This window comes from Eleutherodactylus coqui, chromosome 2 (assembly GCF_035609145.1).
Source record: "Eleutherodactylus coqui strain aEleCoq1 chromosome 2, aEleCoq1.hap1, whole genome shotgun sequence".
Taxonomy (NCBI): Eukaryota; Metazoa; Chordata; class Amphibia; order Anura; family Eleutherodactylidae; genus Eleutherodactylus; species Eleutherodactylus coqui.
The window spans coordinates 49,450,870-49,475,946 of record NC_089838.1 but is presented as its reverse complement, the minus strand read 5'-3'; the positions used below and the strand labels follow the sequence as shown (position 1 = coordinate 49,475,946).

Sequence of the window (25,077 nt, the reverse complement as noted above, 5' to 3'; positions counted from 1 at the left end):
TTCACCTATTATAGAGGCGAGTGCAGGTCTAGAATAGACAGGTTTTATTTGAAGGAGGAAGCCATCTCTTCACCAGTATCTGTTGTTGAGGTGGAGTTCTCAGACCACTGTCTGATTTTGTTTTCCCTGAATGTAGCAGAGACCCCCCGGATGGGTAGAGGCTTATGGAGGCTGAATTCATTACTCCTGGAGGAAGCAGAGATAAGACAGTCCTTTGAGGATTTTCTGCAGAGCCAGGTACCATTACTGGATCTTTGTAGCAGTAAGTCAGAGTGGTGGGAGATAGTCAAGATCAGGGCGGCGGGGTTCTTCCGCCAGCTCTCTAGCCTCAGGAGCCTGAGTAAGTACCGTCTTTATCAGGGCCTGAGGAGGAAACTCGAGCATCTTGTCTCGACTGGAGGTAGCCGAGAGGATATCTCCAGAGTGAAGTCTTTGCTCAAAGGGTGCCAGTATAATAGGCACGCATCTTTGGTTTTTGAGAGGGACTTCGGGAAGTACCACTCACCTGACCCTTACAGAAACTGCAAGATGTCAGTGAATCGTAAAGTTGTCACTGGACTGATCGATGGTACAGGATCTCTGAACAGGTCCAGATCAGGGATTCTGGAAGTCGTCAGATCCTTCTACTCGCACCTCTTGAGAAAGAGGGATCTAGATCGAGACGTGATGTCGGCTTTCCTGGCTGAAGCTGTTCCTGAGCCAGGGGATCACATCTCCCTTAATGTTTTGACAGAAGAGATCAACATAGAGGAAGTTAAACTGGCGATTGATGGGCTTACGCTCAAAAAAATCGCCAGGACCAGATGGCTTAACATCCGAGTATTATAAAACCTTTAAGGACCTCTTGAGTCCCCTCTTGACTGAGGTTTTCAATGAGTGTCTTTCCTCGGACAGTCTCCCAAAGTCAATGAGGAGGTCGGCTTTGATCCTTCTGTCAAAGGGTAAAGACTCGAGCCGTATTGAGAGCTGGCGTCCCATAGCGCTTCTCAATACGGACAGGAAGGTTCTGGCAAAAGTGCTGTTTAATCGGCTGGTCAAGTTTGCACCCCGGCTCCTCTCGGGCACCCAGCATTGCTCTGTTCCAGGCCGTAGCACCTTTAGTGCTGTTCTAGGTGTCCGGGAAGCAGTGGAGCAGGGTAGGGCTGGTCACTGGGAGGGGTACCTGCTGTCCTTGGATCAGGCCAAAGCGTTTGATCGGGTTAATCACGAGTACCTCTGGTCTGTTCTTCTGAGGTATGGCCTGCCAGTGGGGTTTGTCAATTGGCTCAGGACATTGTATGCGGGGGCTGAGACTTTCCCGCTAGTGAACGGTTGGGTCGGCCACCCATTTGAGGTTGGGTCTGGCGTCTGTCAGGGTTGTCCTCTGAGCCCCTTGCTGTACGTGTTTGCCATTGATCCTTTCCTTAGGATGATTGATGGTGGGCCTATGGCGGGGGTCGGGATGGATCGAGCGGTGCCGGAAGCCGCCCTCAGGGTGGCAGCGTACGCTGATGACGTCACCGTCTTTGTGTCCTCGAGGGGGGAGGCAGAGTACGTGATGGCAGAGGTGGATCGCTACTCGGAAGCATCCGGGTCCGGCATCAACTGGGATAAGTGCGAAAGTCTCTGGTTAGGAAGGGGAGATCCTACATTTAGTCTCCCGGACACCCTTCCAGTGCCCCAGGACTCGGCTAAAGTTCTCGGCATCAAATTTGGCCGGGGAGATTACCCCATGCAAAATTGGGTGGTCAGGCTCGATGGTGCCACTCAGAAGGTGGCCCAGTGGAAGGGTTGGTCTTTGACCCTTCGGGAAAGGGTTAACCTGATCAAAACATACCTGCTCCCTTTATTCATCTACCTGGGCAGCGTATGCATTTTGCCAGAGCCTCTCTGGACCCGGGTCTACAACCTGTTCTTCCTAATGTTGTGGGGGAACAGGTTGAACCTAATTAGGAGAGATGTCACATATCGCATGAGGAGACTAGGGGGGTTATCTATGGTCAACCCCGTGGTGTTTCTCGTAAACACCTTTGTTAAGATCAATATAGGTAACCTCTGGCAAGAGAGGTCTCCTCCGTGGGTATTCTCCTGTTGGGGATGGCTTCGGCCTTTCTTCCAGGAATGGGAGACTGGAGGGCGAGTGAAGGATCTTCGCACGCCGCACGGGCATCTTCCGGCTTACGCTACCGTGGTTCTGAAGATGATACGTCGGTGGGGTCTGGGGATGTGGGAGATCAGAACTCTGTTGAGGAAACTCCTCGATAAGAGGGTTCTGTTGACCCATTTCCAGAAGCCCCTGGTGCTCAAGGACTGCCCAAGTCGGGACCTGGAGGGAGGGTTACGTTTATTGAATTCTGACAGGATCCCCTTGAAGTTTTGGGACTTGACTTGGTGCTGTTTCCACGGGAGACTGTATGTAAGAGGCAACTTGAAGAGCAGGCCTCTGGTGGATAGGGGTTGCCCCCGCCAGGAGTGCAGCAACGTACTGGAAAGCATGGAGCATTTCCTGCTTCAGTGTCCCTTTAATACAGAGGTGTACAATCGGGTGGGAGCCTCCATTGGTTGGCCCAGGTTGGCACGCCTCTCGTATGCGGAATGGGTCTATGGGTATTCAGGGACCTGGGTGGCAGGGACCGGTGCACTTTATTCTTAGTCAGCCTAGTGGTCAGGTTTTACATTTGGAATGCACGGTGTCTAGTTTCGACGGAAGAGAAAATCCTCCCTGTGGATGAGGTGAATAGAAACATCCTGGGTGACCTGGTGAAGGTGTGCTTTCTGGATTATGAGAGGTTGGGCACGACTAAGGCCTCTCTCCTATGGAGAGGGTTTGTCTTTCGTTAGGGACAGTTTTCTTATTGTTAGGGTCTTTTTAGGGACAGAATAGGGAGAGGTAGGGACAGTTTCTCTGAGGGTAAGTTTTAGGGAAGGAGTAGGGACATTGTAGGGACAGATTAACTATAGGGATAGTTTTTTCTCTATTTGGTCGGTGCCCGGCTTATCATATCCAGTCCTGGTGGAGGGCTGTGTGTGACACTAGTAGAGTTTTTGTTTTCGGTCAAAGATAAAGTATGTACGGCTGCAGGTAACTGAACCTTAGGCTTTCGGGTATTAATGTATAGTGTTGGTTTGTAGTTATGTAGTATGAGATGTTATACGTTTTGTTTCGTTTATAGGGTTAGGGGTTATATATAGGTTGGGTGGGGGTTTATTGGGGGGAGGGGGGATATATGCCTCAGCCGTAGCTTGACACGTCCCGGACAATGAACATTGGGCACGGACTGTTGGTGCGGGCGTGGCCCTCAGGCTGCGGCAGGCAGGGCGTGTATTCTGGTGCAGCTCGGCTCGTCCTGGACATAAACATTGAGCAAGGACTTGGGATGCAGGCGTGGCTCCCAGGCTGCACCATAGGGTTTTTTTTGGCGGGTGTGTGGTGGTTTGGTCTGGTTATAGGGTTAGTTTAGGATTATGCAAGGTTCTATTCCTTAGGTGGCGGGCATCACAAAAAAAAATAAAAATTCTAAAAATTTAAAAACTATAAAAAAAAAAAGACCCAAAAAAAAGGGTATTGGGTTGTTCTTGTTGTTATTATTATTACTTTTTGTTGTTAGTACTATTGTTATTATTATATAATTGTTTTGGCTGGAATTTCAGTTATTAGTCATATTTTCTTTCTTCTTTTTTGGGATTTCAGGCTGGATCCTGTGAGTTAGGGATATGTTTTCTTACATGTGGGTTTATTGTTATATGTAGTATGTAGCGTATATGTATTGGTGAGTATGAGTGAGTGTAGTTTTGGAGTGCAGGTTGGTGTAGTGTGCTGTATATATTATTTGGACCAGATGGGCCTTTTGCTTTTGTTCCTTTGTCCTGAAGTAAGGCAACGTCCAGTTAATATAAGGCCTCATGTCCACGGGGAAAATCGGGCCCGCTACGGATTCTACATGTAGAATCTGCAGCGGGTCCCTCCTGCCCCGCGGACATGAGCGCTGAAAATACGAATAAATAAGAATTTACCTATCCGTAGCGGGCGGCGAAGCTCTGCTCTTCCTCACGGCCGGATCTTCTTTTTCGGCCGGCGGATGAATTCCTCACGCCGGCGGCACGTCGTCGACGTGCCGCGCGCATGCGCCGGGCACATCCGCCGAGCCGAAGCAAGGGAGATGCGGCCGTGAGGAAGAGAAGAGCTTCCCGGCCCGCTGCGGGTGAGTAAATTCTTTAAATTCCTATTTTAGGTCTCCCGCGGATCCGGACGGCTTCCATAGGCTTCAATAGAAGCCCGCGGGAGCCGTCCCCGCGGGAGACCCGCACGAAAATGGAGCATGGTCCAGATTTTTTCATGCTCCATTTTTTTTTAAATCCCTTTTATTGACGATCCGCGGGTATTTATGTACCCGCGGGTGGTCAATGCATCCCTATGGGGTGCGGATCCGCGTGCAGGTAATCCGCTGCGGATCCTAAATCATATTTTCCCCGTGGACATGAGCCCTAAGTGATAATTTGTTTTTGTTTTATGTTTATGTCTTATGCCAAGTGAGCGATATTTATGTTCTGTTTATTGTTATGTTTTTCACTTTTATAATAAAAAAGATCTACAGGATGTAACTCAGGAGCAGTAAAGGATAATTAATGTATGTACTCAGTGACTCCACCAGCAGAATAGGGAGTGCGGCTCTGGAGTATAATAGAAGATGTAACTCCTTCATGCCCTCTGGCACGTTTAATAGCAATCCGATTTAGCTCTTTATCCATGTGCTGGGACTTGTGCAGAGTTGCTACTGGAATGAGGGAGATGGGAGAATGAAGAGGGCGGGGGTGACATTTTGGCGGTCCCTGCTCCTTTTCCCTATTCTATTATCTTTTATTTGGATGCATCTTGAGCCAAAACTAAAAGTTCAGTGAAAGTTTTCTAGGTCACTGGGAAAACTCCAAGCAGCGGCCTCACTAGAGGGAACAGCAGCGGCTCCCCGGCTGAGAGCATCAAGGTCCATGTGTGTAATGTCTTTGTAGTGTCCGTCCAATGAATGCGTGAATCATATAGCGATAAGATTAAAAAGAAAATAAACTGCCACGACTGCACGACCACCAGGGGGCATCCTCTCACCTGCTGTAACATCTCTTCAGTAGCATTCAACTTCTCTCGATGTTCTTCCAGGCAGAATTCAAGGTCGCGGATTTTCTCCCCTTGGGCTTCCACTTGGTCGGTCAGGACACTCACCTGAAAAGTGCAAGACCAATATAGGGTTTAAAAAAACGTTCAAATTTGCACCATTATGCTGCTGCTGATGTCCTACAGCCCCCGGTTTCCTAAGACATGCTCTCATCCTCAGCTTGTACAATGCCCTATCCATTATGCTTATGGTGATTCCAGAACTCCTGAATTCAGAGGTGAAATGCATGCTGGGAACGTCCATTGTTTGTGAAGATGTACAACCTATAAGAGAGGAGAGGGAGATTTGCTCCTACAGCTGTGGGGTTGTTGCAGTGTATAACAGCAGGTCCAAACTAAGGGCATGTTCAAACAGCGGATTTTTGGCACGGAATCCACCCCGAATCTGAGTTCATTTCTATGGCAATTTGGCACCCTACTGTATTAATGGGAATCCGTGCGGTAGTCTACACGGCGCAGAGGTTTTCTGCACACAGATTTCAAATCCACTCGAAGAAAAAAAAAATAGTGATGTCACTTCCGGATTCTACGACATTTCTGGTTTGAGCATTCCATACACGGATTGTCCCATTCAAAATGGCTAAATTCACGTACATATCCGCAGCCAATTGTTGGCATAGCCGCAACATATTTCTGCCATGAAATTGGTGGCACGAACTATAATAGAAAATTAAGTGACAGAAAAGTGGCCTGGCCCCTTAAGGCGGCTCGTTTACACAGATACCTGCAGCACCAGAGACTCCTTGTCATTCTCCAGACGGGACAGCCTCTCCTGGTAGATGTCACTTGTGCCAGTGATATGCCCGTTGACCTGCAAGACATGAGCGGTTTGCGATAAGGTATACATAGCACAAATCGTAATGCAAACAAAGATATGAGTGCCTCTTTAACCCTTTTGTGACTAACTCTTTTTACTAACCTCCCTAATGGGCTTTAAACCTGCCAATACATCTTTTTAAGGTGGTGGCTGAGTGCTGACAGCCCAGCTCCTGCTCTAACAACCAGATAGGAGAAACCTCAGATCCTGGAAGTTTAACCCCTAATCAATAGCAACTGCAGCATATAAGCGGATGACAGTGGGGCTCTGTCACCCATTGGCACCCACAGTGCAATCGCAAGGTAAAAGTAGGTTCCCATGGCAGCTGGAAGCCTGACAAAGTCCTCCATGTCCGTCATGTAACGAAGTATATTAAGCCCTGCCTCCAACAGAGTCTAATAGGCTGCTGTCATAGGCTTAGTAAAATGCACTACATAAGTAATGCAGTGTACTATTCTAGCGATTGAACGCATTTCCAAGTCCTCTTGAAGGACTAAAAAAAAAAAAAAAAAAAAAAAAAAAAGAGTCAAAAAAAGTTCAATAAAGTTTATCTATAAAAAAAAAATCCAGTTTAAAAAAAATTATACCCCTTTATATTGCGTTATTTATCCCACTTGGTGAACGCCGTAAAAATAATTTGATAGAACTAATGCCAGAACGGCTATTATTTTTTTTGATTGCTATGACATTTTGGGAGGATGAACAAAGTCACTAATGGTACTAATAATAACTACAACTATTCCCACAAAAAACAAGAGCTCTGCCGCAGAAAAATTAAATGTTCTTGGTCTTAGAACACGTCGATGCACAGTCAGGCCGGACTCACATGGGCGGACCGCCAACACAATTACACCGTACACCTGCAGTCTCTCCATTTATGGAGTCATTGCATTCCATCTACTGCTCCTGTTATCAGCCAACTGTGCCACACTGTAGTGTTTATCGAAGCAGTTGTAGGTTCTGCGCACAGAAAATGAGTTATTTTCCTTTTTTCCCCCGTCTTTGGTCACCACCAGAGCTTCTACAAAAAAACTGTGGTCTGAGCTCCCACAATGCACAGCTCCCTGGTAAACCAGCAAGATTCTGACTGCAGCTTTAGATGGGACTGGAGAAAAAAGCATCACGTAACGCAATTCTCACCACCATTGACTACCCCGTTAGAATCTAGTCATGTATTGCAGCCATATTGCGGTTGATTTGACAGCGATGTGTGAAAAGATACGCAATACGTACAATCGGCATTCACTAAGGGGCTGCCAGATGCAACGGCGCTGCTAAGCTCAAGGAGTCACACAGGGAACAATCTAACCGGTATTCCATGGTGGTAAACAGTCAGCCGTGCCACCTAGACATAAAGGACGGTTGACAAATTAATTTTGGCGCGACTACAAGTGTTGATTAACAATCATCTATAACAGGGGTGTCAAACTCATTTTCACTGAGGGCCACATCGGGCTTATGGTGACCTTCAAAGGGCCGATTGTAAGACGGTATAGTAAGGGCTTGTTCACACAAGCGTATTTGCGTACATAATATGCAGTGAATAGAAGCCATTGATTTCAGTGAGTTCAGTCACATGATGTACATTTTCACACAGCATGACCTATTTTGTTGCATCCTACACACCTCAATAGGCCATTGAAGTGAATGGGCCGTGCAAATATGTGGTGAATGCGCAGGAAACCTATGTATTCACTGCATATTTGGGCACCATCTCAGTGGGCCCATCTGCGCTCTTTTTTCCGTGCCTAAATATGCAGGCATTAGCAATTTTTGATTGCGCAAATACACAGCGTATTTGTGCTACCGAAATACCCATGTGAACAAGCCCTAATAGTGACCCCCCCAGCAGCCACCATTATCCCCCCCCCTCAGCAGCCACCATTAACCCCCCCTCAGCCACCATTAACCCCCCCCCCCTCAGCCACCATTTACCCCCCTCCTCCAGCAGCCACCATTAACCCCCCTCCTCCAGCAGCCACCATTAACCCCCCTCCTCCAGCAGCCACCATTAACCCCCCTCCTCCAGCAGCCACCATTAACCCCCCTCCTCCAGCAGCCACCATTAACCCCCCTCCTCCAGCAGCCACCATTAACCCCCCTCCTCCAGCAGCCACCATTAACCCCCCCTCCTCCAGCAGCCACCATTAACCCCCCTCCTCCAGCAGCCACCATTAACCCCCCCCGTAGCTACCATTAACCCCCCCTCTCAGCAGCCACCATTAACCCCCCCTCTCAGCAGCCACCATTAACCCCCCCCCCTCAGCAGCCACCATTAACCCCCCCCCCCTCAGCAGCCACCATTAACCCCCCCTCTCAGCAGCCACCATTAACCCCCCCTCTCAGCAGCCACCATTAACCCCCCCTCTCAGCAGCCACCATTAACCCCCCCCTCTCAGCAGCCACCATTAACCCCCCCCTCTCAGCAGCCACCATTAACCCCCCCCCTCAGCAGCCACCATTAACCCCCCCTCTCAGCAGCCACCATTAACCCCCCCTCTCAGCAGCCACCATTAACCCCCCCTCTCAGCAGCCACCATTAATCCCCCCTCTCAGCAGCCACCATTAACCCCCCCCCTCTCAGCAGCCCCCATTAACCCCCCCCTCTCAGCAGCCCCCATTAACCCCCCCCTCTCAGCAGCCCCATTAACCCCCCCTTAGCAGCCACCATTAACCCCCCCCCTTTCAGCAGCCACCATTAACCCCCCCTCTCAGCAGCCACCATTAACCCCCCCTCTCAGCAGCCACCATTAACCCCCCCTCTCAGCAGCCACCATTAACCCCCCCCCTCTCAGCAGCCACCATTAACCCCCCCCCTCTCAGCAGCCACCATTAACCCCCCCCCTCTCAGCAGCCACCATTAACCCCCCCCCCTCTCAGCAGCCACCATTAACCCCCCCCTCTCAGCAGCCACCATTAACCCCCCCCCCTCTCAGCAGCCACCATTAACCCCCCCCCTCTCAGCAGCCACCATTAACCCCCCCCCTCTCAGCAGCCACCATTAACCCCCCCCCTCTCAGCAGCCACCATTAACCCCCCCTCTCAGCAGCCACCATTAACCCCCCCTCTCAGCAGCCACCATTAACCCCCCCCTCTCAGCAGCCACCATTAACCCCCCCTCTCAGCAGCCACCATTAACCCCCCCCTCTCAGCAGCCACCATTAACCCCCCCTCTCAGCAGCCACCATTAACCCCCCCCTCTCAGCAGCCACCATTAACTCCCCCTCTCAGCAGCCACCATTAACTCCCCCTCTCAGCAGCCACCATTAACCCCCCCTTAGCAGCCACCATTAACCCCCCCCCTTTCAGCAGCCACCATTAACCCCCCCCTTTCAGCAGCCACCATTAACCCCCCCCTCTCAGCAGCCACCATTAACCCCCCCCCTTTCAGCAGCCACCATTAACCCCCCCTCTCAGCAGCCACCATTAACCCCCCCTCTCAGCAGCCACCATTAACCCCCCCCTCTCAGCAGCCACCATTAACCCCCCCTCTCAGCAGCCACCATTAACCCCCCCTCTCAGCAGCCACCATTAACCCCCCCTCTCAGCAGCCACCATTAACCCCCCCTCTCAGCAGCCACCATTAACCCCCCCCTCTCAGCAGCCACCATTAACCCCCCCCTCTCAGCAGCCACCATTAACCCCCCCCTCTCAGCAGCCACCATTAACTCCCCCTCTCAGCAGCCACCATTAACTCCCCCTCTCAGCAGCCACCATTAACCCCCCCTTAGCAGCCACCATTAACCCCCCCCCCTTTCAGCAGCCACCATTAACCCCCCCCTTTCAGCAGCCACCATTAACCCCCCCTCTCAGCAGCCACCATTAACCCCCCCTCTCAGCAGCCACCATTAACCCCCCCCCCCCCCCCCTCTCAGCAGTAACCATTAATACCATTAACACCCCCCTCGGCAGCAACCACTAAATCCCCCCCCCCCCAGCAGCCACCATTAGCCCCCCTAAACCACATACTTACCTCCTCCTTGCTGTCTGCGCTGCTTCCCCTCCGCTCACATATTAACATTTTCCACATCACTTCTGCTTATTCAGCAGTTCCAGCAGCCTGATTGGTTGTTTGGGTTGGCTGATTCACCAAGCAACCAATCAGGTTGCTGGAATTGCTGAATAGGGCAGAAGTGTTGTGAAAAATGTTAATATGCCAGCAGGGAGCTGCAGCACTCCAGCTGGTAATAGCTTAGTGGTGAGCAGCGTCGGCACGCCGCGGGCCACATGAAACGAGGCAGCGGGCCGGATTCGGCCCGCGGGCCTTGTGTTTGACACATGTGATCTATAACGTGGACAACGGTCGCACTTGGCGTTACACACTTATGAAGACTGGCGCAAATTGCCCATAGCAACCAATCAGGTTGCTGCTTTCCTTCTCCATAGGGCTTTCAATAAATGAGAGCCGAGATCTGATTGGTTTCTATGAGTAACTAACTTATTTATTTTTTTGCACTAGTTCTGATGAATCTCTGCCCATAACAACCAATCAGATCTCAGCTCTCATTTTTCAAAGGCCTCGATTGGTTGCTATGGGCATAGAACTGCTGCAAAGGAAAAATGAGTTGAGCCCCTAGCAACCAATCAAATCTCAGCTCACTTATCAAAAGACATCTAGAAAATAAAAGCAGCAACCTGATTGGTTGCTGTGTGCACCTGGGCAATCTCATGTGAAGAAAGAATGAAGCACTTGCCCATAGCAACCAATCAGGACCTTTAATAAATGAGAACTGAGATCTGATTGGTTGCCATGAGCAACAAACTCATTTTTTTCCTTTTGCAATAGTTCTGATGAATCTGCGTAGAGCAACCAATCAGATCTCAGCTCTCATGTATCAGAGGCCCCCTAGAAAATGAAAGCAGCGACCTGATTGGTTACTAGGGGCAGCAAGGCATTGTAATGTGAAGGAAAAATAAAGCACTTGCCCATAGCAACCAATTTTATTTCTGCTTTTATTTTCCATACGGCCTTTAATAAATTAGAGCTGATTTGTTGCTAGGGGCAACATCTCCATGTTTCTTTTGCCTCAGGTGAGCAACTCCAATGCGTCGCAGCGGAAGACATAACAAGTGGGCGAAGCTCGTAATAAAAAGGCACAGTGAGGCCTATAATTTGACGGTAGAGCTGTGAGGAGCACATAAATCCAGTAAGCGGGCAGGGCGCCATCCGCATGGCTTCTGATGTCATTGGTCACTTTGTCTATTAATCCCTTACAGACTCCACGGCACTCAAGAAAGCACAAAATCCGCTGACAAAGGAAAAGCGCAACAATAAAAATACAGGCCTGCAATACCAGCCCTCTGGTACAGGGGGGCGCTGTTTGTGAATAGCATAACTCCCAAAAAGTCTGTTGATTTTCTACTGCTAAAAATGATAGACTGTCATTTTTATTTTCAGGAAAAGCTGGATGAGAGCCTGTGAGGCAGTAGCCGCCATTCAACGCTCCTCCTCCCACCTACTGTCTTTCCAGTTTCCGAGGGTACAGGGGCGATCATCCGGCTTCCCAATCCTGCCTGAGCGGAGGATGCATTACAACAGCAGATAAGCCATTCAGGAGCCTGGGAAAGCTGTATGCCACCAGCCATCTATGATATACAAAATGCGGTGCGATCGATGTTTGGCAGCAGCTGGACGAAATCAAGAAATAGTCCCATTTAAATGGAAGATTTATTTGGCCGCAACTTGAAAACCGCCATAAAATAAGATAAACATTTCCATGGTGTATCAAGGATGCAAACAGAAGCCGCGGCTCTGGAGCGCATTAGAGACGTCATGTACGGAGACGGGAGCTGCAGAATACTCGCCGAGCTCAGCAATCTCCCTGCCAGGAGCGAATTCTACGGCTCTGGAGCTCATTTCACCCCTTAACGGCTACAAAACCCATCTGTCAGCTGTTAGGGGCTCCGGGGCGCGCTTACACGAAACTAAATTTGCTCTAATCCGGCCGGAGGTAACACATTCAATGTGTTGGTGTGTAAAATTATGAGGAGGTGGAAGGAGGGGAGGGGGTGATGGGAATCTGACATCTGACCTTCTGAAAACGTGGGAAGAAAAAAATTACACAAAAAGGAAAAGTTTCAAGAACTGACTGATGACTGGCAGCGTAAGCACCCAGAACTGGCCAAGAGGAGAATTAGATAGTACCATGCGATTACGGTAAAATCGTATGCTATATTGGGCCCATTCACATTGCTGTCCGAGTTCTGTTTGGAGTTTTCGTTGCAGATTTGGGTTACAATCCAGGACGAAATAACACCTCATCCTGGAAATTACCGGCGAGCCAACAGGAGCCGGATTTCAATGGGTTCATTCATATCTCCATATTTTTACACACATTTCAGTCGCGTTAATAAAAAAAAAAAAAAAAAAAAAAAAAAACAGCATGCTCTACTTTTCTATGCCTTTATGCACCAAAGGTCCCCATGGAAGTCACTGGATGCTACGGAGTGGAACTGGGTTGCCTCCAGCAATGAGTCTAGGTTTAGTTTGGGTGCTAATGACAACCGTTTTAGTGTCTGGAGACCTCTGGGTGAGCACCTCAATCCTGCCCCCTGCTGGTGTGATGGTCTGGTGGGGGGGGGGAAGAAGGGGTCATCGCATAAGACAGTTGATCCCCCTCTAATAGTGGTACGAGGGACAATGACAGCTCAGCGATATGTTGAGGACATCCTGCAGCCACGTGTGTTCCTCCATGGAGGCTTCCAGCAGGATAATGCTTGGCCGCACACACAAGGGGGTCACAGGAAGCCCCCACAACATTGTCACACTTCCGTGGCTGCCCAGTCACCAGATGTATCACTAATAGAACATGTATGGGACCATCTGGGACGCCAACTTCCACAGCCTACCAGTTTGCAGGATACCATACAGAGCCTGTATGCCTCCATGCCCGCCTGTATCACATCTTGCATCCAAGTTAGAGGTTGTTTTAACAGGGTACTAGACCCCCATGCCAACCCGTATCACATCTTGCATCCAAGCTAGAGGTGGTACAACAGGGTACAAGAGCCTCCATGCGCTCCCGTATCACATCTTGTATCCAAGCTAGAGGCAGTACAACAGGGTACTACAGCCTCCTTTTCCCCCCGTATCACATCTTGCATCCAACGTGAGGTAACTATCCCCCTCTATTTTCTCTTAAGCAGACCTCATCTGGAACACTGTGCCAAGTACTGGGCACCCCACTTTAAAAAAAAAAAAGACATTGACAAACTGGAGCAAGTTCAGAGAAGAGTTACCAAGATGGTGAGCGGTCTGCAAATCATGTCCGATGAGGAACGGTTAAAGGATCTGGGAATGTTTAGCTTGCAGAATAGAAGGCTGAGAGGAGACTTAATAGCGGTCTACAAATATCTGAAGGGCTGTCACAGTGCAGAGGGATCAGCCCTATTCTCTTCTGCACAAGGAAAGACTAGATGCAATGGAATGAAACTGAAAGGGAGGAGACACAGATTAGATATAAGACTGTGAGGGTGATCAATGAGTGGAACAGGTTGCCACGGGAGGTGGTGAGTTCTCCTTCAATGGAAGTGTTCAAACAAAGGCTGGACAAATCTCTGTCTGGGATGATTTAGTAAATCCTGCACTGAGCAGGGGGTTGGACCCGATGACCCCGATTCTATGAAGCTAGAGGCGGTACAACAGGGTACTAGAGCCTCCCTACAAGCGTCGGTTCTTCGCAAAAAATGTTCGTTTTGCTCTAGTATTGTAATCACTTACTTATAACATTACAATCACACAGAGAAAGTTTCCTTCCATTTAACAACTCCTTCTAGGGGAGGGATGTTACCGACAACGAGTGTATACATATATACTCCTTCAAGGGGAGGGATTGTTTCTGTATTGCGAAAAATATATATAAAAAATTTAAAAGGAAAAAATTTGCTAAATGAAAATAAAATAATTAAAATCCACACAAAATTCAATTCCCAAGTTCACCGCAATCCTTAAAAGGTTACAGCAGCATGGAAAAAATCCCATCCAGGTGATGAGCAGGCGAGATGCTGCCACACCCAGAGGTGCAAGAGCCCTTGAGTCAGCCAACGCTGATGTCTTAAAGGACCACTGTGCACTAAATTAAAATGGGTTCCGAGGCATCTCCTGTGGATCTCGGCAATACCGATTGAAGTTGCGATCTCGGGAGACACTCGAGGTCTGAGGTTATCAGATTCCTCAGCAGTCACATCCACCCCCCTCCTGACAGCATCCCTTAGTTGCGGCATTTGTGACTCAAACATGGGAGATCATAACACTCAGCGCAAAAGTGACAAAGCAAACTTCTGAAGAGTTTATGGCGTTTTTTGCTCCGTTCATTTTCACAGGTGGGTCTCTGAAATTAGAGCCTTGTGAGTGTTAAGGTAGCAGAAATGCAGTCCTAAGTTCTCACTCACGACCTGAAGGTTGCGGGTTCAATCTCTGCTTGGTTCAGGTAGCCGGCTCAAAGTTGACGCCATCCTTCTGAGGTCGGTAAAATGAGAACCCAGCCTGGGGAAGGCAATGGCAAACCAAACCGTAAAAAAACAGTCTGCCAAGCAAACCGAGTCAGTCAGTCATGACTCGGTGCTTACAGCCCCCTGTCCACGGGCGTTGTGGTATTTCGCGGCGGAGAGCCGCGGCCCGGGAGAAGGAGCCGGCACAGGGTTCACCGCAGGTCAGGCTATCTGATAGATAGGCTAACTGCGGAGAATCGGGGAAATTCGCAGCATGCTGCGAATTGCCGGCCGCGAGAGCAGAATCGCAATAATACTCCGCTTGTGGACAGGGGGTCGGCGCTTTCCATAGCAACGCTATGGAAAGCTTCAGCCTGCGTGATTCGCTGGCGATTTACCGACGGCGAATTCACGGTCGTGGACAGGGGGCCTACCTTACCTTGGAAATGAGATCAGTGGTGGTGGAGGCAACCATTCATCTCTCACAGACATCATGCGATTGATAAATACACGGGGGAGAGAGTAAGCCATATCATACAGGTCAGGGGTGCACAGTCCACTGGGGACCTAGACTGTGGATTTTGCACAGACGGGAAATCCAAAAATTCTTGCCCCCATTCACTGGCTGCTTATTTTGTCCCTGAGCGCTCACTACACTAAAGCCCTATTTACACGCAAAGATGATTGCTCAAAATTCGTTCAAAAGATAGCTTCAATGACAGTTTGAGCGATTATTTTGAATAAACTACCAATGGGTACTAATGCCCATTAGTAACTTCATTTGCGTGCAAATGAGACTCCCCTTCGCTGTATGCAGATAACAGCAGCTGAATACAATGTAATCATTTATGCTGAACTAAAAATTATCGTTCGGCCGAAAAGAAAACGATGGTAGCATTTACACGCAACGATTTGACCGAAAATCATTGCGTGTAAATGGGGCTTAGGGGGCCCTTAGGCTATGTGGACATTGTGGTGGCTCTCATTCTGCCAGACTCTACTTAACCATCTCAATGGCCGCCATGTAACACAATAAAGCAGTTGCTGCTAGAAATATATAAGGTTCAATGGCAGTCGTCAAATTCTGTAAATCGCAACTAGTCAAGAGCGGGGTGGGGTGTGTTTTGTTTTTTTAAATAAACAGGAAACAATAAACCAGCTTTATACGTTATTTATAGAGCGCAACGACCTGCGGGATCAAAGATCGCAATCCCAGCGGACACTTTCCTAAAGAGCACAAATCTCATTCCCAGCAGAACTTGGCAGCAGACGACGGGACGCAACATTCCTCGTTCCCACACAGCTGTGTCAGCGCCGCAATGTGATAATTATCAGCAGATCCAACCGTTAATTGGTGAAAAGACAGCGAGATGCGCAGAAGCGTTGAGAGCGAGGAGACAATGTGGCAAAAGTAATTCACGCTACAAAATGTGAGGACGAAAAACAACCTGCTGCAGCTTGTCTGATCAGATGGCGCGACGCGGAGACCTGAAGATTATTACACAGGACTCATGGGGGAGGGGGATGACCGCCAAGATGGCTGCCGGTACAGCTCTCAGAAGTCATCTGTTACTGCAGCGTAGGCAGGGCGGCAAGACTTTACTGACGCTGCTCAGGAGGTCACCAATATTTGAGCCACACAGCTTGTAAGGAGATAAAAAGCATCTGCCGTCTTTGGACATCGCTGATCACGCAGGTCATTCTAGAGATTGAAGACGGACCGAGACAGGATGTAATACCGTCCGATATCCTATATAGCTTCACAGAAAGCTCTGCTAAAAAAGATGTGTGCTGCTGTGGAGCCTGCAACCTCCCAATAATCCCCATGCATCTTACAGCATGACCATACCACCCGCGTCACCTGCATTCCCGTTCTCACTTAGCATCAACTGAGTGACTAGGTCACCGCCTGCCCTAAGATCTGCACCCTCATCAGCTGAAATACTCTGTGCTGCTGTGGAGCTTGCAACCTCCCATTTATCCCCATTCATCTTACAGCAGGACTACACGACCCCTGTCACCTGCAATCCTGTTCTCATTAGCATCAACTGAGTGACCAGGTCACTGCTTGCTGTAAAATCTGCACCCTCCTCAGCTAAAATACTCTGTGCTGCCCTGGAGCCTGCAACCTCCCATTTATCGCCATTCCTTACACAGCAGGACTACACCACCCGCATCACCTGCAGTCCCGTTCTCACTACCATCAACTGAGTGACCAGGTCACTGCCTACCCCAAGATCTGCAACGTTCTTGGTTGAAATACTCTTTGCTGCTGTGACAGTTGCACTGAGGGCAACATAGCTTTCCCAGGATCAGATAGCACTTGGTCACTTACCACCATCTGACTCTGCAGCCACTCGGCCAGGGCCTCAGCGGTGGAGTCCGGCACCTGGCACCTCAGCCCGTCCCTCTCGTCAGTATCCATCATCTCCAGCATCCCCCTCAGATCCTCGATGAGGTGCAGGACGCGCAAGCTGCCCATGAAGGGCGAGGTCGGCGACTGACAGTCAAAGATGCCGTTTGAGTACTCAAGAGCCTTGGAGCCTGTAAGGGAAAATAAGTGGAATTAAAAGGAGCAGTACACCAGCACTGTAGTACATTCTACTGCTCTCTGGTTTCAGCCATGGCAGGCTGACTATAGGGTGGCTTAATACAATCTCCTCTTTACTATTACCAGCCATTAAAAGCAGAATAGAGGTGGACAGTCTGCATGCAGTCAGATGCAAGCTATTGTTCCCCGTTATCAGTTATTTCAGGACAAGCCAGGACCACTGGATTTGTTTGGACAATAGAAGACAATCTACTGCTCACTGCTATCAGCCGTTTCAGGCCAGAGTGAGGCTGACTGCAAGACTAAATGCAAGCTATTACTCCCCATTATCAGCCATTTCTAACTGGGGAGAGGCTGACTGTAGGACAGGGGAACATAAGCTATTGCTTCCTGCTATCAGCCATTTCTGGATGGGGAATATAATCTATTGCTCCCTGTGATCATCCATTTCAGGCTAGGATGAGGCAGACAAGTGAGAACAACTTTTAGGGCTGCAGATGGGTGACTATAGGAGAGAAGAATACAAGCTATTGTTCAATGTTATCAGCCATTAGGGGCTGAAGGGAGGCTGTCTGTAGGACAGATAAATACAATTTATTGTTCCCTGCTATCAGCCATTTCAAAACAGACAAGTTGCTGTCTGCAGTCTTTCTTCCCTTCTAAGCTGTGAGGTGAATGCAATATACTCTTCTCTGTTATCAGCCATTTTAGGCTGGGGAGAGCTGACTGTAGGACAGATGGATACAATCTGTTGTTCACTGTTATCAGCCATTTCAGACTGAGAATAGACCCTCTTCTCTCCATATGATGTGTAGTTAAATACAAGCTATTGCTCCTTGTTATCAGCCATGTCAAGTTGGGGAGAGGACAACTATAGGACAGGTGGACTCAAGCTATTATTCAATGTTATCAGCCATTAGAGCTGAAGGGAGGTGGACTGTAGGACAAATGAAAACAATCTGTTGCTCACTGTTATCTGCCATTTCAGAATGAGAACATGCTGCCTTCTCTCCATATGATGTGGAGTTGAATACAACCTGTTATTCTCTGTTATCTGTCATTTCACACTAAAGAGATGTGGCGTTTCATCCCCCCATATTCTGTGTGGTAGAATGCACTCTATTGCTCCCTGTTATTAGAAGTAGGCTAAGGAGAGGCTGACTATGAGTAGCAACCCATCAGCTTGCAGCGATCATTACTTTATATCACATAACTGATATGAGCTGCTCCTCTTACATCACATGACTGATATCAGGCGCTCCTCTTATATCACATGACTGATATCAGGCGCTCCTCTTATATCACATGACTGATATCAGGCGCTCCTCTTATATCACATGACTGATATCAGCCACTCCTCTTATAAAGTTCCCGCTCGGTTATAAAAAGGACAACCTTATAGTTAGCGGCCATTTAAAGCTCAAGTTATCAGCAATCCGCCGGCCTTCCAGTCGTTTTTGGGCCAATCCTGGGAAAGCTGAGTGACAGCTGATACGGCTGCTATTTCAGGGACTGTCATCCAGCTTTCCAAGAACCTGACCGGTTCTCGTCTGAGGATTAATAGCCAATACTGGTCACCCCTCAGGGCAGATGCTTTCCAGGTGGGGCGGCCCTGATAGAAAGCTCCACTAAGGGTACATTCACATGCATTGTAAACGATGTCTATTCTGGTGCAGATCCGCCATGGATCAGCACTAAAAATAGTTATGTCCGTTAGGCTGGGGCTTTATAGTGACTTTGGTCACGACACAATCATGTGACCTATCATTATGTAGACCTCATTGGGGTCACGGTGCGTCTCTCGAGTTGCCGTGACCTGCAAACTCCAAAAATCCCAACCTCAGGGGATTTCTTGCAATCTGCGGTTCGTAGCAACTCGCGAGATGCACGGAGATCCAGTGGCTTCAACGGCAATGTAAGGTCACAAGACTGGTATTGTGACCCATGCCACAACCAAATTAACCATGTAGCCTTATGCTTTTGTTGAACCCCTTCACGCGCTAGGCCGTAAATTTACATCCTGACTCGGAAGGGGTTCCTGCGAATGGACGTAAACTTACGTCCCATGTATGACGTGGGTTCAGAAACTGAGCCCACACCATGCGCAGCGGGAGTCGACTGTGAATGACAGCAGGGACCGGTGAGAACACCAACATGATGTGATCAACGTTGATCGTAGCATGTAATGTGTGCGCAGAGGAAGGTTGCTCCCTGTGACATCATCAGCCCTCTGCAATGTAATTGCATAAGTTGCCATGGCAACCGGATGACAGACAATGGCATCCAGGTCTGCCATGGCCTGTGATCCCTATAAACAACGATAATGCATTGCAGTACAGAAGTACTGCAGTGTATTATCAGAGCGTAAGAGCGTACATAGCATCATAAGTTCAAATCTCCTACAGGGACAAAGAAACAAAACAACTTTTTTGCATACGTTCCTCATTGCTTGAAAAAAATTAAGTGGGGATTGCAGTGAGCCCGAAGTAAGGAGGAAGGGGGACATGGGAGCTCTGTTCCTCGAATCTGTGGTGGGTCTCAATGCTGTGACCCCCACCGAGCAGACATTTATCACCTATCCTAGGGATGGAAGATAAAAGCTAAGGTTGGAAAACCCTTTTAAGCTCTTAAGAGCTGGTTTAGACAACGATTCTCGCTCAAAGCTGTCTTTTGAGCGAGAATCGTTGGGTTTAACTGCACTGACATAGTGCAGTTTTCGTTAACGAGTCACTGATCGTTCTTTGTATGCTTTATCAGGAGTTCACAGCGGGATACAGCAAATACTATTGTATACTACACTTTCAATATCTGTGATTGCTGTCAGCTAGAAAACACATCCTGTAACCTAGGGCTCAGCACTCAGCAGATGAGCTGAGCACAATCTACTCTCTCCTGCACCGGTCAGATGTGATCAGGAAGGGTTCTCAGCCTCTGGATGTGAAAAGGCTTCCATTCACTGACAGCAAGTACTACAATAGCTTTTGTCACTGGTAGATAGGCAGACATCTTGCTCCATCTGGATTCCGCAGTGGAACACGGTGGTCTCTGATTTCCCTGCAGCGATTCTGTTAATAATCTATTGAGGTATTTAAGTGATTACAGCGGAGTCCTGCCGGGCAGAAATTTAGAGCGCAGCTCCGGAGGCAAAGAACAGAATTAGCTCCTCAGGGCGGGGCATTAGGATCATTGTGTCTCCAAAGCAACAGAAATATCCGCCGCAGCTGTCAGCTCGCCCTGCATTACATCGCACTTCACCCCCTGCGCTCCAATAATCCCCTTCCCCACTGTAGACCCGGGAGCTGAATAGTGAATAACCATTATACATTCAGTCATGGATATGTCATACAGAACCGGTCACCCAGCTTTCCCAGAAGCAAGGACTCACCGGCGATAATGCCGTCCATCTGCTCCAAGGCCGCGGCTAACATGTCACTTGCGTCTGTCATCATTTTGCTGCAGGCAATCGGTCCTAGAAGACAAGAGTCAATAGTGAAGAGGAGGTTTGATTTCTTGCACAGTCATAAAAAGGGATTTTACACATGAGTTCAATACCCCCCGATTGGCATTTACATCTCCATGGGAATACACCATCACATACCACCCCGCTCCCCTGCTTACACTCTATTTTAGTGTCAGTCTGCACTGCAGATCTGGCATTCTATTCTTGAGCAAGAAAGCATTTATCTTTTTGTTCTGCTGTGATAAGCTTGTAGCTTTCACCAGGACAAACCAACTGCAGTCTAGATAGGCTTAATTCCTGAGGTGGAAGCACAGCACAAGTTGTGCTTTATGTCTCGTTAAAACAGTGTTTGGATTAAGTTTGCAATGAAACACAAATATAACCTTGTAAGGCGAGAGATAGATCTAATGTGGAGAGGATGTCGAGGAGCATTCACACAGCAGAGGAGAGAAAACCGGCACCTGACAACCATACAAGGGTTAAACACACCTACAGCAAGTACCAACACAAGCAACATCTCATCTTAGAGAGTATATTCACCTCTGAATACCACCATACAGTATGTACAGACAAGAGTGGAGTCATTGTGTACATTAATTATCCTGTACTGATCCTGAGTTACATCCTGTATTATACTCCAGAGCGGCTCTCACTATTCTGCTGGTGGAGTCACTGTGTACATACATTACCTAACCCGTACTGTTCCTGAGTTACATCCAATATTATACTCCAGAGCTGCACTCACTATTCTGCTGGTGGAGTCACCGTGTACATACATTACTTATCCTGTACTGATCCTGAGTTACATCCAATATTATACTCCAGAGCTGCACTCACTATTCTAAGGGGGAGTCACTGTGTACATACATTACTTATCCTGTACGGATCCTGAGTTACATCCCATATTATACTCCAGAGCTGCACTCACTATTCTGCTGGTGAAGTCACTGTGTACGTACATTACTTATCCTGTACTGATCCTGAGTTACATCCTGCATTATACTCCGGGCTGCATTCACTATCCTGCTTGTGGAGTCACTGTGCACATACATTACTTATCCTGTACTGATCCTAAATTACATCCTGTATTATACTCCAAAGCTGCACTCACTATTCTGCTGGTGGAGTCACTGTGCACATACACTACTTATCCTGAGTTACATCCTGTATTATATTCCAGAGCTGCACTAACTATTCTGCTGGGGGAGTCACTGCGGGTATTAGTGTATTTTGACGCCCCTGTCACACCCCTAGCTCCTGATTGGCGAGTTGTCAAAGGTCCTAGCACAGTGTTTAGTTTTTGTTTTTTTTCCCGTGGCTAGACGGCTAGGGATTATTGCACCTGCTAGGCATACAGCATTCGCTGAAAAGAGTTGCATGTAATGGAAAAAGAATGTAAGCCTAACTCCAAGTCATGCCACTGTAATAGCGGAGAACAGGCTGCTTATTGATGTGGCGATACACTAATACCATCACTGTGTACATACATTACCTATCTTGTACTGATCCTGAGTTACATCCTGTATTATACTCCAGAGCTGCAATCACTATTCTGCTGGAGGAGTCACAGTGTACATACATTACTTATCCTGTACTGATCCTGAGTTACATCTGGATTATACTCCAGAGCTGCACTCACTATTCTGCTGGTGGAGTCACTGTGTACATACATTACTTATCCTGTACTGATCCTGAGTTTACATCCTGTATTATACTACTCCAGAGCTGCACTCACTATTCTGCTGGTGGAGTCACTGTGTACTTCCATTACTTATCTTGTACTGATGCTGAGGAGTAGTAGTCCTGCATCACACGTACCACCAGGTTTGTACAATATTCACACCCCTCTAAGTTACTTTTTTCTCAGCTTGTCCTAATGGGAGGGATGGGCAAAACTCCCATTAGCAAATCTGCCAAGTTATGTAGCGATAAATACATTAAAATCTCATTCATTACTGCAGGTTCACAGTATCAAAACAAATAAGCTGAAGTACCACCTTTCACCATAGGTGGCATCAAGTTATTTTCAGTAGACCTCACTATTACTGCACCACCACCTCTATAATAGAAATATAAGCCACTAAAACACTAATGACTTTTGACATTCAATAACTTTCTAACGAAAGATCCTACAAGAACGACAGACCCCTCATATTAATCAGAAAACCAAATAATTGTGGTGTAGAAAAAAGTCACAGCCCCTTTAAATGCAGTGGATTTAGCATGGACCCACCCATAGGGTTTATTACTGGGTGTGACCTCATCTCAGCGTGAAGTCAGCAGGGAGGATGTGAGAAGTTTGTCTTTTCAGCATCAAAGTGACTGCCTGTTCGGTAACTGTGCTATAAAGGGTTAAAGAGATGGAAATACAAAGACAAACATGGGATACTACAAATGTCTTAAAGAGCCAGTAACCCTGAAGTGACCAGTTAGCACCTGACTCTACAAGGAAGCAGAAGGGTGATGAGGCTAACTCCATTATCAGGGAGATAACAGCCACAGGTTGCTACAGAGTAGAAACCATACTGTTACCATGACTACAGGGAGCAGCAAGCGTCCATAATAATCACGGTTTTAGTGGAGTTCTCCTTTAAGGACTTGGGGGGAAAAAAAAAAAAAGCTTTTTATTCACCACATCAAAAAGAAGAGCGGAGAGCCCTCCGGGAACCGAACTCTACAAATCACAACCACCAGACTTCATATTAACGCTGAGCGCTTCATTACACAAATTGGACTCTTCCACGAGTGCGGCCAAACATTAATCGCTTGCTGCGCGGCTGCTTACCGCCTTATGCTGCGGGACAAATTTTACATTAAAATAAAGGGAGATAATCAGGAACCAGTAAAACCAGTCACAAGAGCGGAACGAGTCAATTATACGACTGAGGGACTGAGCGCCGGATTACAGGCCACCATGGCGCCGGAGAGGGAGGGAACGGTGAGCACTGAACCCCTAAACGGTTAAAAACAGAGACGTGCAACAATGTATCACTGACACCATCTCTTTAAATAAACGATGCAAACTGTAACAAGATGAGTGGCCAGGAATATCAGTCGTGGATATTCTTGTCGCTGCATATAGAGAACTAAAAACGTGAAGACCCTCCGCAAACTGCGTCCCGTAACGCAGGTTCCTGAAGCCCCCAATGTTCAGGACTCGAGTGGCCGAAGATTTTCTAAATGGGCGGTACAAGCCCTCCACATGAGGAGTGATCTCCACCTTCCATCGCTATACACCATGCACATCAAACAAGATCCACTCCTTAGGACAATGTAAGTAGTGCAGGATTATTTTACTTAACCCCTCGCACCCAGAAATTATAAGAACAGTGCGTTCACTTGTCACATGATCTAAATATCTCAAGGACCGGTCCAAAAAGAGTTTGATTTTTTTTTTGTTTTATTAGCTCTAAAAATATCGCAGCAGCAACAATAATATACTGAACTCCGACCCACCTGAGTCACACCGACATGGAAAATCTCTCCTGTTTACCAGAAACCAGATGAATTCTATTACAAATGAGGAAAGGGGTCAGAAAACAAAAGCATTATAGTATTTGTATTCTTGTACATAGGAGCAGTATTATAGTAGTTATATTCTTGTACATGGGGGGCAGTATTATAGTAGTTATATTCTTGTACATAGGAGCAGTATTATAGTAGTTATATTCTCTTACATAGGAGCAGTATTATAGTAGTTATATTCTTGTACATAGGGGGCAGTATTATAGTAGTTATATTCTTGTACATGGGGGGCAGTATTATAGTAGTTATATTCTTGTACATAGGAGCAGTATTATAGTAGTTATATTCTCTTACATAGGAGCAGTATTATAGTAATTATATTCTTGTACATAGGGGCAGCATTACTGTAATTATATTCTTGTACATAGGAGCAGTATTATAGTAGTTATATCCTTGTACATAGGGAGTAGTATTATAGTAGCTATATTCTTGTACATAGGGGGCAGTATTATAGTAGTTGTATTCTTGTACATAGGGGGCAGTATTATAGTAGTTATATCCTTGTACATAGGAGCAGTGTTAGGCCTCCTTCCCACGAGCGTGACGGGCTCCGCAGCGTAATATTCCGCTGCGAAGCCCGTCACGGCGCCCCCCAGAGCCCCTATACTTACCTGCGGGAGATAGCGTGAAATCGCTTCCCCGCCCACCGCCGCGCGTCACCGCCCGTCACCGCCCACCGCCCTCGCGTCACCAGCCGTGTCACGTGCACGGCCGGCCGTGTCACGTGACGCGGCCGGACCGCGTCATTTGGCGTCATATGACGCTCGGCGGTGGGCGGGAAAGCGTTTTTTCACGCTATCTCCCGCTGGTTACAGCGGGAGATAGCGTGAATGGACGGCTTCCATTGACTGCAATGGAAGCCGTCAGTGCGTACAGCCCGTCCTCACCCGCAGAAAATAGAGCATGCTGCGGGTGAGGACGGGAGAAATCGCGGTGCGTAATTCCGCGGTGGAATTACGCATCGTGAGCATTGTGCTATTAGGTTCAATAGAACCTAATAGCTGCGGGCAACGCAGCGGATTTTCGCCGCGAATTACGCGGCGGAAATCCGTTCGTGGGAAGGAGGCCTTATAGTAGTTATATTCTGGTACATAGGAGCAGTATTATAGTAGCTATATTCTTGTACATAGGGGCAGCATTACTGTAAT

At 47.9% G+C, this 25,077-nt stretch overlaps 1 protein-coding gene across 13 annotated transcripts in view; it reads right to left on the bottom strand.

Moving 5' to 3' along the window:
- Nucleotides 1-25,077, bottom strand: part of PPFIBP1 (PPFIA binding protein 1) — a 112,159-nt gene that overhangs the window by 63,007 nt on the left and 24,075 nt on the right. For all 13 annotated transcript variants that reach the window (XM_066590845.1, XM_066590848.1, XM_066590847.1 and 10 more), the window contains exons 2-5: nt 20,330-20,413; nt 16,729-16,937; nt 5,871-5,957; nt 5,081-5,194 (exon numbers count right to left, since the gene is read on the bottom strand). In XM_066590845.1, the coding sequence (XP_066446942.1) occupies nt 5,081-5,194; nt 5,871-5,957; nt 16,729-16,937; nt 20,330-20,393 (474 nt within the window). In that variant the 5' untranslated portion in view covers nt 20,394-20,413. The remainder of the gene's footprint in view (nt 1-5,080; nt 5,195-5,870; nt 5,958-16,728; nt 16,938-20,329; nt 20,414-25,077) is intronic.